Genomic DNA, 15,788 nt, shown 5'->3' with positions numbered 1-15,788 from the left:
GAACTCGCCAGAAACAAAACACCAGGATCTGAAGGGCTCCCGATAGAATTTTACCCCACAACACATCCAAGGTAGTGCCGCGTTTAGAAAAGCTCAATAAATTCTCCTTAGAGGTGGGTTTGCTTCCTCCCTCTACTAGGGAAGCGGTGGTGACATTGCTGTTGAAGTCTGGTGCACCGCCTGAGACCTTACTTCATACAGACGCCTTTTAAATATGGAATTTAAGATATTGAGTAGGGGTGGGTGGTGAACTCCGCTCCATTAGTGGAGTTTGCAGAGCTTTTTCCACTCTGCCCTCAGGTTGGAGCGTGGAGTTCTAAAAACTCTGCGTAGCATAGCGGAGTGGAGTTTTTTCCTTGCTTGCGCTCGTCAATGTTGAGTTGGTCAGTGCGAGCAAGGAAAATCTTACCCAAGACCGTCTCCCGGGGACATCTCTCAACACAGGCGGTCATGGATGGTCGCGACCGCTCGTGTTCAGAAACCTTCTTTTCACGTTGAGGAAGCTGCCGCTCGAGTAGAATATCTACTCGAACGGCAGAAAATAAGCAGCACCCTTTTGAGCTACAGGAGGTGCAGTTTGCGCTGATTTTTCAGTGTGGGACAAACACCCAGGCCTAATACTGAGTAATATCCTTGCCTGTAGACTTCTTCCATTACTCCTGCAGCTGCTACATAAGGATCAAAGAGGCTTTGTGCCTCGTCACAGTACTTTGCTGAATAGTCGTCAATTGCTCTATGTCATGACCGCATCCTGTGATCATTTCCCATTGGCAGGTTGCATCTTATTGGATGGTCACCAAGCCTTTGACACCCTGGGATGGGATTTTACTTTAGCAGCACTAGCCCACTATGGAATCCCGCAGGTGTACAACCAATAGGTCACCCTCTTGTATAGAGAGACAGGACAAGATCTCATATTTCAACTGCATATCAGGTCACACGTGGGACTTGACAGGATTGCCCCTTGTCACTGCTCTTATTTTTCCTAGCGCTAGAATGGCTAGCACAGCCTGTTTGTCATGAGTCTGATGGATAGGGTATACCGGTGGGTCAGGTGCTGCAATCTGTGCCCTTGTGCACAGATGACATGATCATTTATCTTTGGGTTCTCTGTAATGGGTTACAGGGCATACCCAACCTACTGACATACTTCGGTGCACTTTCTGGTCTCCATATCATTATCAAAAAGTCCAGCGCTTCTCAGTTTTTGATAGTCCTATAGGCCCAGCTTTGTGCTTCGGCGAGGGGGATCTACCTGTTGCTGCTCACACTTTTCGTTACCTGGGTATTAATATCTATCGTGCTTCAAAGGACTTGCTTGAAGGTAGCCTTGTGAGGGTGATCACTTCAGTTAAATTGCAAATTACCTTTTGGGTCACTATGCCCCGTCAGTCGCGGTTGGCCTGGGGCGAAGATGGTTATGCTACTGCGCCTTCTGTACTATTTTGTGAATCTTCTAGTGGTAATACTGGTGTGGGTGATCCGCTTGTTGAATACTTTTTCACTAAATTACAGCTTACCACGACTAAGGGGGCACTTGGCTCCCCCAACTTTAAGGCATATTGCATATCTGGGCAATTGCAATGGTTGTCATATTGGCTAGCGGGCCATAATTTGTCAGAGATAGGTAACACACCGGCCCAGATCAGACCCAGATACACTGCAGTTGCCTCACCATATGCACCGAATATTCCTTTCTGTAGTCTTCCTATCTCCTCGGTAACACTTATGTATGTTGTATGGCCCAGTGGGAGCAAGAAGGGGTGTCAACAGTAGGATTGCTCTTTCAGAATGGTACACTATTGTTCCATGCCGATTTTGTGCACATTCAAGGGCTCCCCAAAACATTATTTCTGACACTTGCCAGCATAGTCCGATACATACGACAGCACTGGGCCCCTGATGGGACTGAACCCAGCATGCATGAACTACTTCAGGCAGTGCACATCATGAGGAATGTGAGACATCTCGTGTGCTGGCTCTACCATGGGCTTAGGGCACATCTGAACAAGTCTCCTGCAATTCTAGATTTAAATTTATCCAGTTTTCTATTCTGCACAGGGTGTCTATAATATCACATAAGCTTGCTAAGATGTTCAACACTGCCTCCTCTGGGTGCCCTCATTGTAAGGCTCTAGAAACCAACCTATTACATATGCTATGGGCTGTTCCTATTTATCTAACTAATGGGAAGGGGTAACATTGTCATTGTCGGATGTAACGGGATTGGATCAATGGGGTATGCCAGCGCGGTGTCTTCTTGGACACCATTGTGGCTGCAAGGCTTCAAGGTGATATTGCGGTCTGCTGATCTGTCCTTATTATTTGCAAAGAGGCTTATAACGTGACAAATGAAATCCCCAATAGGCCTGAGGCTGAGCAACTGACGAAATGAGGTGGCTCACTGGGGTCTTGTGGAGAATGATGCTCTCCGTTGCAAGGAGTACCGTGGCCTGCACACAAAAAAAAAACATCTCCCTTGCCTGGGACGCTCTTTTAGAGGGGTTTAAAGACCTTTGCACATATTGTACAACAATCCAGATACAAAAGCTGCTTTTTTGGAAACCCCCCTTCACCTTGTGGGTCTGTCGTTGATGCTGTGGGCACTCTTTTTGATGATGCTTATGATTAGGCATGGTATTCATTTTTGCTTCCCGTTGTATGTTTATATCACTACTACACACCTTCTAGAGCATTGATGCATATTTGAAAGCCATAGCTTAGGTGACACAATCAATAGGTTTGGGGGAGGGAGGGACAGAGTTTATTGCTGCTTCGTTTGCATTATCACAATATATCCTGTATTAATTATGACTCGCCTCGGGCTGTATGTAATGACATCTGCTTCATGACTGTTATTTCTATGTCAGTCATTGTCGTCAGCAATGTCATGTCTTAACAATACAAAAAAATGTCCAGTATCCAAAAAGGGCTCACACCTTCATGAAAATCAATCTTGGAACTATCTACTAAACTATGGAACAGTGCACACTAACATGAGGGTAAAGTGCTTAGCCTTTGTCTAGCACATTAACTGGAATCTGGAGATTCCAGAGACTGTGGTGCAAGAAGCTCAAAATGAGGTGGAATCATAGATCATGTATGAAGACACTGGAAGCATCGCAGAAGCAAGGATAATGGAATCATCAGGAAGACTTGGAAAACTACAGCACTGTAAGTTCCAGGCGCTTCAGGAGGTCAGTGCAGGAACGATGCCTGCGTAGGACTGGAATGAGGCCAAACACCAATGCATGTTCAGAGAGGCTATTTATGCTGGATAAAAAAATTGTTTCAGAAGGCCAGTATCTCACATGGAAGTGTGGAATATTCCTATAAACCTGGGGAAAATCATGTGTTACATACAATGGATATGGGATTTTGCAGGTGGCAAGTGCAAACAGCAGTTAGAAACAATTAACAAATGTAATGGAACCTCAAGGAAGATAACGTAACTTGTCCAAACGACAAGTGATAAATCTGCGGATGCAAAAAAAAGTCTAAATTTGCTTAGCAACAGAGCTGGAGGTTCAATGGTTCAGCCTTTCTGGAACGGGGCGGGAACATGGAGTGCTCAAGACAGAAAGGCACCACAAGGAAAGGATGACATAGAGTGCTTGGGATAGGGAGGCCACAAGGGAAGGATGACTTGGGCCTAGTGAGTAAAGCCCACAGTACATAGGGCAAAAGATGGAGATGTGGCACAGTGATAATGATGATGTAATGGTGGTGTTAATGGCAATAGTGATAATAGTGCTAATGGTAGTGATGGTGGTGAAAATAGTGACAAGAGGCATCATAGTAAGCTCATGGTGGTAATGGCATAGGTGGCAATAATGGTAGGAATGTTGGAGATGTTGGTGATGTGCTGATAGTGGTGGTGACAATGATGGCGGCTGTAGTAATATTGGCTGTAGTAATGCTGCTGGCAATGGTGCTGGTAAGAGTGGTGTTAATGGTGAATATTGTGGTAGCCATGGCTGTAGACAAGGTGGTAGAGGTAATAGTTATTGATATTTTTTTAATCGAGGTTGGGGTGGTAATGGCGGTGTTGGTGGTAATGGTAGTGAGGGCAGTACTGGTGGGGAGGGGTAAACGGTGGATGTAATTATTGTGGTGATGGTAATGGTGTATGAGGTAATGGTTGTGTGGGTATAGTAGTGATCAATAGTAATAGGTATGGCAGTAATGGTGCAGGTGGTTATGATGATGATGATGAAAGTGGTAGTGGTGGAAATTGTGGTGGTGTCTGTACTAAGAGTGGCACTGCTAACAACTATGGTGGTAGTACTGGTGATGTATTGGTGGTAATGCTGGTGCTGTTAACAGTACCAGTGGTACTACATACAAGTCACCCACAGGATAGGGCCTTGAGAGCCCATAGAGCAGGGTGCATTGTAATTAGCAGGTCTGCCATGTAATTTTAAATTTTAAATGTTCTGTTAGTGAACTCACAAACTTGTTTTTCGCTACTGTGAGGCCTACCTCTCCAACAGGATAACAATCTGTTGCCTTATTACATTTAATAAGTGCTAACTTTTAATTGAGAGCAGGTAGGAAATTCATGTTTGGTGTCTGAGAAATATAGAATTCTCTCTAGTGGTAAGTCACAATTTTGAAAATGCTACTTTTAGAAATTCAGGACCACCAAGGGCTAGTTGACTAGCCTCCTGATCAGAGTCTCAGGTACAGAAAAGGCTCCAACCACCATGAAACCCTGCACCTGGACTCTGCCTGTTATGAGTCCTGCTTCCCCAAGTAGTACCACCCCAGTCCAGGACACTTACAAGTGGACCTGAAGGTACTCTGCAAGTCCAGCTGTGGTCCTAGCAGAACTGATGCAGTGTGACTCATCACTTTGCATTGAAACCGCCACTGCGCGATGCCTCCCTGACGCAGGACCTTGCAGCTCCTTGAAACTGCCACTATGTGACGTTTTCTCCACACAGGACCTCGCCTGACAGCCCCACAGCTCCTCGGAAGTGCTGCTGCACAATATATCCTGCATGCAGGACCTTGCAACACAGCCCTGCAGCCTCTCTGTACCGTCCCCCGCTTGATTTATCCTCAAAGCAAGTCCTCACAACGCTCCGCATTCAGGATTTAGCTAAGGTACTTTGTTCAGCGGGCCTAGTTTGGTCCCTGTATACAGCCCATGCTCCACTGCAGTCAGCCTGAACTTGTGACTTTGTCCTGGGCCGGCACGATAAGATGACTACGGTGGCCGGTTTGTAGTTTTAAGCACTATCTTTATCTAAATCTTTAAAATTGCATTTCTCCACTTCTATTCATTGGATTTTTTTTGTTTTTGGTGTCAAACAATTGATTACAATTTACACTTTTTTCTAAATTGGTCTGGGATTATTCTTGTCTTTTGTTTCATGGTATTGTTATTCGTGTGCTGCATAAATACTTTACACCTTGCCTTTATATTAAGCCTGACTGCTTTTGTGCCAAGAAACCACAGGGTTAAGCACAGGTTAATTTAGTGACTTTAGTGCTTAATCCTGACAGGGACTGTGACTGTTGCTTGAGCAGCGTTTACACGCCACTTAACCAACAAAACAATTCCTCACAATGAGGGTTTAGGGATAGGGTTTTCTCTATGAGAAAAAAATAATTTACATGTGGAGAAAAAAAGTGCATTTGCACAAGAAATCCTATTCCAAATGGCCTTCCCATAAGAGTTATGTTATGCAGATTTGTAGTGCATACTATCACCCGGGAGGGTATCCTGTTGCAGCTTTCCATGCATACTCCTGGGAATGTTTGTGAATAGTAAAGGTAGGAACAGTAGGTCTGATTCACAAAGATAACTTAAACTTTTGAGCATGTTTACACTTTTGGGTAAGTTTACTACTTTTCTGTATTTACGTGTTTGGCAGTCCCATCCCGGGAGCACAATAACTTACTGGGAAGATGCCACCGCCATGGGTGTGGCACCCCCGCCCTATAACAATGTTCTTGCTGGTCTGACCGGTGCAAACATTGCAATAGAGCGTTCCCGCCAGTCAGACTGTCAGGAACAGTGCTACGAGATAGCACTCGGCTCCCTTCAAGGAGCTGAGTGCTATCTCGCAGCATGGGGGACCGACCAGCACCCTTGGAATACGCACTGTCTGCAGACAGTGCACATTCTGAGGGTGCTGGGCAGGGGGGGGCCTGCACTGCCCATGCCATGGGCATAGGCAGTGCAGGGCCACCCTGTGGCCCCATGCACACCCTCATTGCCATCCTTTGAATGTTGGTAAAACCACCATGGAAAGGTTAGCGGTGAGAGGAGTTGTAATAAGCCAGACGGCGATGAGTTCAGAGCCGTAATGGCTGAGTACAACTCTGACCACAGTCATGCTTCCGGGTACCATGTTCCGAGTGGGGTCGGCGGTCCCCTGGCGGGTCCGCCCGCCAGGATTGTAAATGGGCGGTTTGACAGCCTGGAGTGCGGCAGCCCGACCATCAACATGAGTGTGGCGGTCCTTGGACCAGCAGAGTCGTAATGAGGCCCTCTGAGTGTAAATTACTACTAAAAACAAAACAGCAGAAAATGCAGCACTATACATGGTCAACCACTGGTACTGCAACACCATCTCATAGAAAATAATGGAGGTAGAGAATTAAAATAAAACTAATTAGGAAATTATGTTAAATTAAATAATTTAAAACAGGTAAAACAAAAAGTAAATATAAAGTAGTGCTAAAAATAATGTATAAATATAGTACATATTATTTAACTATGAAGAATTTTAATAACCTATTTTGAAGTTTAAAAATAGTTTGACCATACATTTTATTAAAAATAATTAAATTAATTCTAATTGATTTTAGACATCACTTTTAATATTAATTATTGTGTTTTTATTTAGCTGGTAATTTATTTTTTTATTTAAAATGCAGAAACATAATTGTAATTTATTTTGATATAATGCCTCTAAAGTTTTAATTTAATAGTACAAACTTAATTTAATAGTACAGTAATTTTTGTTTATTTTGTTCTATGTTCAAAATAAATATATAAAATGAATTTACATTCATATTTAATATAAAATATATTTATTTATTTATTTTTTAATTAGAAAAACGTTTTTAATTTTTGCTAATGCTTTACCAGGCAGTGATTGCCACCCTGACTATGGAGTGTCCCTACGGTAAAATATAGGGAAAATTCAAAACATTGTTTAAAATGAAAATAAACATTAAAATATGTTCATGTTAAAAAATAATGTAAATTCATTTTATAGATTTACTATTTAGTGTAGATGAAAATAAAAAAAATGCTACAGCACTATTACATTAATTTTGTCCTTACATTTTATTTAATGAGAATATACCAAATTAAAATTATTTTTCTGAACTTTAAATTTAAAAATATATGACCAATTAAAGGAAGAAAATATGCATTAACAATTATAAAAAGCGATACATGTTGATGTACAAAATTAACTAAAATAATTATTTGTTATTAATTATTGTTTTTAAACAAAATGTAATTTCTATTATTTTTAAATTCAACATAGGTTATTAAATACTTTAATATTTAAAAACTAAAGATGCACTATTTTATCAATTATTTTAAACATTAAGCAATATATATTTATATTTTAACTGTTTTAAACAGGTTAATTTAACATTATTTCCTATGTAGTTTTATTTCAATTTCCTACTGCTATTATTTTCGACAGGACAGTGTTGCAGTACCAGTGACTGGTCATGTGTAGTGCTGAACTTACTGCAAAAATGTATGTTACTACAAAAGTGTAAATTAGTACTAAAGTACAGCTATGAATATCAAAAAGTAGTAAACTTATTTAAAAGTGTATATGAACTCAAAAGTGCTGTTTGTGAATCAGGCTCAGTATATTGTAGCGGAGGTGGGGATCTCCGTCGATACTTTGACTATAATTTTTTATAAATCGGGCCCTAAGAATCATACTTGCAAATTTGCTGAAATGCCAAATATCCATTCTCTAAAAATACTTGTTCCAGGTTACTAAGAAGGGACTGTGTGGAGCAAGAACAAAAATGAGTATAAGATAGTAAATATGAGCAGGAAAGTATAGCTGAATGGTAAAAGCTAGAGTATACACCAGTCACAGCAGCAAATATTTCTGGCCGTGGGAAGGTAGGAGTGGATCAAATTTTCTTTGCTTCTGATTCCAAAAAGGATTTGAAAAGAAGTAGGGCATAAACAGCAGAAAAGGTAATGTTCATACAATTAGCCCTAATGAAATGTAATGGTTTTTCTGAAAATTTGGCTTGGGCCAAGACTTCATGGCCCAGAAAATTTGGCTTGGGTCAAGTCTTCGTGGTCCTTGTTGGGCAAACTAACCTCAACAAAAATCTAATGGAAAAAAACATCAACTAATGTGTGCATGCATGTGACATGGATGAGAGTTAGGGGTTACATTGCTTGAAAATGGAAATAGTTGGCAGAAGACATAACAATTGGTAGAATAGCAATGGGTTACAGTAAGAGCAGGGGTTGGGATTTTTGTTAGTGGAGATGTGCACTAAGTAAAAGGCTATTAACAAATATTCATATTTATTTTCTTCAGAAACGATGTTAGAGTCATTTTGAGAGTTGAATGCATGCTTCAACACAATCTTAAGCCTTGCTAGGAGTGTACAGCTCCAAACAGAAAATGTATCACTTCAAAAAAGAGGAAGTAAATATTAATTTTGATAGATGTAGAATTACATTAAGGGCCTCATTGCGACTTTGGCGGTCAAATGAGCCGAGTGCCAAAGCTGCGGGAAGGAGGGTGACGTCATGCTGGCAGCCTCTCCCCAGTCATATTACAATGTTTTCACCAGGCTGACCGGTGGAAACATCATATTACGATGTTTCTGCCAGTCAGCCCAGTGGAAACAGTCACAAAACAGCACCCTCGAAATGCGCACTCTCTGCACAGCAGACAGTGCATATTCCAAGGGTGCTGGCAGGGGTGACCCCGTCTTGCAAAGCCTGGTGGAAAGAGGACTCATGATCAGCATGGTGATGCTGAAGTCAGCGCCGCCATGGCTGACCACGACTCTGACCTCCGCCACCCCATCGAGATCCATGATCCTGGAAAAGGCAGTGGTCTTGTGGCGGTCCGACTGCCAGGGTCATAATCTGGCAACTGAACCGCCAGGAGTGTGGCTGTCTGACCACCACCGGAGGTTTGGCAGTCCTCAGACAGCCAAAGTCATAATAGGGCCCTAAAACATTCTGAGGACAATAAGTACAGTAATTCATGAATTGTGGCAATTGGTCCTATAAAATGTGTTTGTGGATGGAGCAGGTCAATGATCGCAAGAGGTGCAAAATAGAAAGCACTATTTCAAGTGGCTTATGATTGCTCTACGAAGATGAAAACATATTTGCAGAGATAAGTGCAGAAAACCTAACAGATTTTATCTTACAAAATTATTAACACTATAAAATAAGCACCAAATTTCATAAGACAAATTTGTGCAATGGGTGAAGGAACAACATATGAACTGTATTTGAAAACGCAAGATCCCTCTTTTATAGTCCACAATTTTCTTTCTTGCCATGAAAGACATATTCTGATGAGAACCAGAGTAAAGTAACTTTTTTGTGGCTGGTTCAATAATGTCTGCAACAAGGGAAAATTGAGTCTTGGTTAAAGAAAGAATCTCTAGAGTTGTAATGATCACTGACTTTTAAACAGTGGTAGAATACACTGCCATAGTTATCTTTTTGGATAAACTCAATATTACTGCTCTAAAGAAATTATTCTTTCAACAAAACCTATAAAAATATTTCTGGTCCACTTTTGCCACCATAGTATTAGCAACTGATTATACATTATTAATTGGTGGAGCCATGATCAATATGAATTGACAACATTGTTCCCCTATAAGGAGGTATGGGCACATACTCTGAATCAAGACCTTGTTAAAAAGGGTCACAATTCCAACATAAATGATGCATCCACCACAATATGCTTAAATCCACAGAAACAATCCCAGTAACATGTGCAGAGCAGAACTTACCAGATACTTTTACTGCTAGACATGGAAAAAGCTACAAAAACATGCATGACTCACCTAAGTGAAAGTGACAGAACAAGGCCTAGAATTCTGAAGCCGAAAACACACACTATAAAAAACCCACATGGATGTCTGCATCATTGGTACAAGAATCTGTAAGGCATATGTAAAAACAAATAATGACACTCGAAATGTTACAGATCATTAAAGTTGGACAGCAGCCTTAATGAGTACCTAGTGAGAAAAAATAAAGCAATACACGCAGACAGACTAACCATCTCATTAAGCCAAGGTAGGTTTCCACTTCCAAAAAATGACTTTAACTCCATAAATTTGGCGCTAGACGGGTCTAGCACCAAAGTATAAATATGGAGTTAGTTTTGCACTGAATGAGAGTAAAAAAATGATGCTAACTCTGTGCAGAGTATAAATATGCCCCTTAGCGTCAAAAAACGACGCTAATCTGGTTTGAGTCATTTATTTAGAATCTAACCTGCCTAACTTCATTTTTTGTTCACGCTAGCCTACCATTTGCACTGGCTTGCACCATTCCATAAATATGGTGCCCGGCTGGTGCTAAAAAATGGTGCAAAACTTTTTGGTGCAAAAATGCATTAGTGCAGTTTTGCACCAAAAAGTAGAAATAAGGCCCAAAGTGTGAGTGAATAGAGACATGTAAACCTGGAAACCGGAATAGGTTAGGATCTGCAAGCATGTTCCTATGCACTTCACTATAAAAGATGCAACAAGAAGATATTGTTTCATAAAGATCGACTTAAACACAAATAGCAAATCCTGATTGGTGACAACTCGTGACCGACTTCCTAGCAGGTTTGAACAAAACATAAGCCATGAAGAAGTCCTTAGACCAAAGACAAAAAAGACTTAAGAAAATATAATGACTATTGATCACAGAACGAATGTCCTTTCTTTAATCCCTAATAGTCTTTCTCATTTGGTAGTTACGTATAATGACGTCTTAAATGCAAATACATGTTGTGAATATCTAAATTATAGAAAAGGGGTGGTAAACTCATCAGTGAAAATGTACTAAAACAGATGTCAGTTTTTTTAAGTGTGATATAAATGTCTCTTCATTTAGCACTTTTCGTGTTTATATGTCATTGTTTGTATTTTTGTGGCGTCAGGTGTATATAGTTCTGTTTTTTTGTTTAGAGGTATATTCTTGGTGCAAGTGGCTGTGTACTCATTTTGTTGATAGTTTGCGCAAGCACGTCTGTTGGTGCATGTCTATATAGACGTGCACCTCTAAGTGTTACATGCCCTTATATTCTTCTTTTGTGTGCTTGTGGTTCTTTGCGTCTACGGCTTTTCTATCCATCTGGTTGTGCGTTTGTGGCCACGTGTGTACGAATGTATATGTGGCTGTGCAGTTTAACAGTGTGATTCTCTAGTTGTATTCCGCTAAGTGAGGAGTGATGATAGGGGCTTTTTTGCATGTGTGGTTTGGAATGCTTTGTGGCTGTTTTCGTGCGTAAACTACCAAGCGCTTACATTCTTGCACAGATTAGTCTATCAGTGATGGTATCGCAATGTGTATGATTTTCAGTGGTTTAGTATTTGTGTAGCTATGTGTGTATGTGAAGTACTGTAGGAGTACACATGTAGATGTTCATCTTTGTAGACATGTTTTGTTGGTATGTGGGTATGTGAAGCTTAAGTTATTCAGTTGTGAAAAGTCAAAAATTGAGACTCATGACAGGCCTGTTCATTAGAAATCTTGTGCAACTCTTTCCAAATACGTGTGATCTACAAAGGAATCCAGGAAAGATCCCCCAACGTTCTTTATTTACCTTATCTGCAGTAAGCAATGCGTTATTTTCCTCCGTTCTTTCTTCTGCAACATTACTTTTCTCTGAATGTGTCTCCAAGAACACTTGTCCAGGAATTACCTTAACCTCTGTGAGCTGGAAATCAACATCTTCAGACACAGTGAGTCCTCCTGAGATTTCACCCTATAGGAAACAAAGTTGGAGGAAATCAGACTCCAAGGTTGGAGGACATAGAGCAACCTGTGACAAAACAGGGTATCCTTATTCTTTCCATTCACGGATTTAGCTGCCTACTAATCAGTTTATTTATCCATCACTGCATTCAGTGAAAAATGCACACCACACCCTGCCAACTCTTGTCAACTATAAAACATACATCTATTGATACTTCTATCCATTAATCGGTCAATCAGCCATGAAACCCAGCCTTCTCCAACTTAACACGTCCATCACACCATATCACTTACCCATCCTTCTACCCACGCTTATGAACATCTATTCATCCAACTGTTAACACTTTTAACCTAAACACTAATCCTTATCTACAAACATCACCCATTCATCTTTACAACACTCCAACTGAATCCCCACATTCCAAACAACTACCTACTAAACTTTTCATCCATTCTATGCATTCATCCACAAGCCCTCTTCATCATTCTCAACTCGTCTATTCGTCCATCACATCATGTACTCACCCTTTAGCATTTACCAACTAATCATGTGATCATCACACTGATCCACTCATGTAATTACATTACCTATCTACCTAAGTTGGATACCCATTCATTCACTGACACAATAGTCATCTCTCTTACTCACCATCAAGCACCTATTCATTTCTCTTCCTACAAAAGTTGCCACAATCACCCCTTCTCTCAACTGCCGATAGATCTGTCCTACAATTTAAGCCAGCCACCATGCTACTTATCCATCCATCCTGACATGCCGAAGCAGAGACTTCAGAAAGAGTGATGTGCGGAAAAAAGAGCATACATGATCCGCACAAAGGGAGAGATTGCAGGGAAAGGACGTGTGACTGAGACACTCTTTACCTGATCATTCTTGCATTGATTCTATCCATTCATCCTCCCTCTATTACTTACAGCCAACCAATCACCCAACATTGAGCCTAGTCAAAGATCCATTCTCTCTTCTGGCAAGAAACAGAGATCTATATATAACATATAGGCTGTAAAAATGAATCTCAGCTCTTGATGGGCTATAGGTGAATAAAATAGGTTCTACTGAGGAATAAGAAGAAGAAGGAGAAGGAGGAGGAGGAGAAAGAGGAGAAGAAGGGGGAGGAGAAGAAGAAGGAGGAGAAGAAGAAGGAGAAGAAGAAGGAGGGGAAGAAGAAGAAGAAGAGAAGAAGAAGAAGACATGATGTTATCGATTTTGCTTACACTAACCTCCTTTCTTATTTTTTTGTCTTCTCATGATACTTTCCCACACTTACCCTATGCCCTTCACCAAGAGGCGGAGAGTTTACCCCTTGGATTTCATTCTGTTCTCCTACTGTTGTTGCTTGGTGTCTTGGTGCTGCCCGGTCCTGGGGAAGAGGCTGCTGGAAGTGATGCACCAGGTTGATCAGAGTGTGCTGATTCTGCAGTGAAGTCACATACTTTACGTACAAATCTGACAGGACCTCTTCCTTCTACAAAAATAAATGTTATGAGTCATTCCGCTCCCCAAAAATACACATGCCACACACTTTGACTCATTGCCTTCTTTCTCACCCCCTCCGCAAGGTCAAATATGACATCTCTCAATTCAGCCTCCTGTTTCAGTTGGAGATCCAGCAGCACACTCACAGCCAGGTCTTCCCAGGATGCACTGGGCCCCAGAGGCCCAAGATGGCACTTGGTCATGGCCATTGCCTGGAGGCAGATCCTTCTCAACGCTGGTGCCGAGTCCAATTGGTGAGCTATAAGATAACCATAGGATAATGAGAACCAAAGCGACCTGCTCCAGAAGCTCTTTCTGAATACAGAGGAGGCAGCAGGTGGATAGAAAATCGTAAGTGCATTTATTTTTGTAAGATGTCTCATTGCCAATCCTTGGGCTGACTTTGTTAAAATATGCTAAAATCCAGATGATAACTTGGACACCCAAACTGTGAAATGCAAAAGAACATGCAAACGCAATTGTATCCGAAGGAGATAAAGAAATACATGCAATAAAAATCCGATGCCTGGATCACCCAGTCACACTGACGTAATAAGCAAGTAAACGTAACAATCTCTTGACAAGCCGTCTGTAAACTTGGCGGCTATACATGTGAAATAAATAAAGCAAACATATGCCTGGAATGTTCGAGGAATTCCTGTGCTAGATTTTAAAGTTGGAAAGTTTTTAAAGCACGGACATTTAGAAATGTTTAATTAATCCCTGGCTAGGAATTAAGGACAAGTGCATTCCCTAGAAAAAAGTACAAGTAAAATACAAAGTGCCAATTTTACTAACTTAAAGATTTTCTAACCGAAGTTGATGCTGTATTGCATCAAATGGAGAGAGAAAAACAGCACGCAAAAACAGCACCCTCTTCATTACTGAGATATATTGATGTTTCTCACTGCCCCTGAGCTAGCGCACTTTAGGTTGCCATGCGCCTACACACAACCCTGTGCATCATAGTGCCTGAAGTCAAGCAGTACGAAAGCTATGCTTTGAAATAGTTTAATACTTTTCCTATTTTTTGTGTTTCCTGTACAGCGCAGCAGACGTGCAAAGTTGGAAAAGGGTGGAGACTTTCAAACCTTGCTCCACTGTTTATCCCATGGTGGCATAATTTTGTGGTGGTAATTCCTATTTACAAATATTAGATACAGATTTGTGTCAAACCTCATGACTGATTGGATGGAAACAGCCACATACCATCTTTGGATGCCCTAGTGTCTAGAGACAATTTGTGTTACTTCAGGCAATTTTCCAATGCAAATCATGATCTGTACTGGAAAGTGAGTCCCAGATTTATGCTAAAGTGGCACAGATTTATGCTAAAGTGGCACAGAATGCAGTACGCATAGAAAAAGCAAAAAACGAGGAGGAATAAAAGAATTCCTCCTTGTTTTGCACGCTAATGCCACCCCTGGGGTGGTGTTAGTTTTTGGCACTGCCTCATGTTTACGACATCTCGTAAATCTAAGGAAGAAAACTGCGTCGGAGGGGCCCATATTTACAAGGAGGCGTTACGCCACAAAACAGTTACACCTCTGTAAATATGGAGCAGTGCTTAGCGCCACCGCAGCGTCACAAAAAGTGACGCTCTGGTTGTACTAGGCGCTCTATAATATGCCCCTTTGCACCAGGCTAGCGTCACTTCTGTGAAGCAAACTCTGCATTAAGGACTAGTAACTTTCAGATCACTTAAATTGTATGCAAGGGATTTTTATCCTGTATCCGGCAATTGTGCATTTGTTTCAAACACATTTGAACCAGCCTTGAACGTGCAGAGGTCCAAATGACAGTTATAGAATGTCATTATGCACAAGTCAGTCAGTGAAAATGTCCTATTTGCACTTGTTTTTGAAGCAAACATTACTATAATATTTGCCGCACTGGTGTCAAATTTCATAGATCCAGCCTTTTTAATAAATAAACACGTTTTGCAATTGTGCCCATATTCAAATGTTTTGTTTCTCTTTCCTAATCCTGAAGTCTTTCTTCCAATTTATCCCTCTATACATTCTAGCTGAAAAAACATCAATTTAATCTTTTGCACAGAAGGCACATTTTGCGAGAAGAATATTTTGGAAGAAAAGACGTACACAAGAAACAAATATGTGGGCAATGCTCATTTTTTTGCAGATTAATGTATTGCAAAATAATCACTGTTGACTTGTATATGTGTCAATGTCTAGAGGTCTTCTAGGTTGCTATGTAAGGACGCATGGCGCGCTATTCAAAATACACAAAAGAAATAATAAATATGCACTATTGAGGGTGCTCTGAGCAGTTGTGCCAGAGACACCAGTTAGAAAATACAACTTCATTTTAAGC

General features: G+C 40.9%; 1 protein-coding gene across 1 annotated transcript in view; it reads right to left on the bottom strand.

Annotated features, from left to right (window-relative positions):
- Nucleotides 1-13,663, bottom strand: part of LOC138287193 (centromere protein F-like) — a 94,495-nt gene extending 80,832 nt beyond the window's left edge. Inside the window, exons 1-3 of the mRNA XM_069227554.1 lie at nucleotides 13,526-13,663; nucleotides 13,246-13,443; nucleotides 11,808-11,969 (exon numbers count right to left, since the gene is read on the bottom strand). Coding sequence (XP_069083655.1) covers nucleotides 11,808-11,969; nucleotides 13,246-13,443; nucleotides 13,526-13,663 — 498 coding nt within the window. The remainder of the gene's footprint in view (nucleotides 1-11,807; nucleotides 11,970-13,245; nucleotides 13,444-13,525) is intronic.
- Nucleotides 13,664-15,788: the final 2,125 nt, after the last annotated feature.

Source organism: Pleurodeles waltl, chromosome 4_1 (genome assembly GCF_031143425.1).
Source record: "Pleurodeles waltl isolate 20211129_DDA chromosome 4_1, aPleWal1.hap1.20221129, whole genome shotgun sequence".
Taxonomy (NCBI): domain Eukaryota; kingdom Metazoa; phylum Chordata; class Amphibia; order Caudata; family Salamandridae; genus Pleurodeles; species Pleurodeles waltl.
This window is presented reverse-complemented; position numbering and strand designations above follow the sequence as displayed.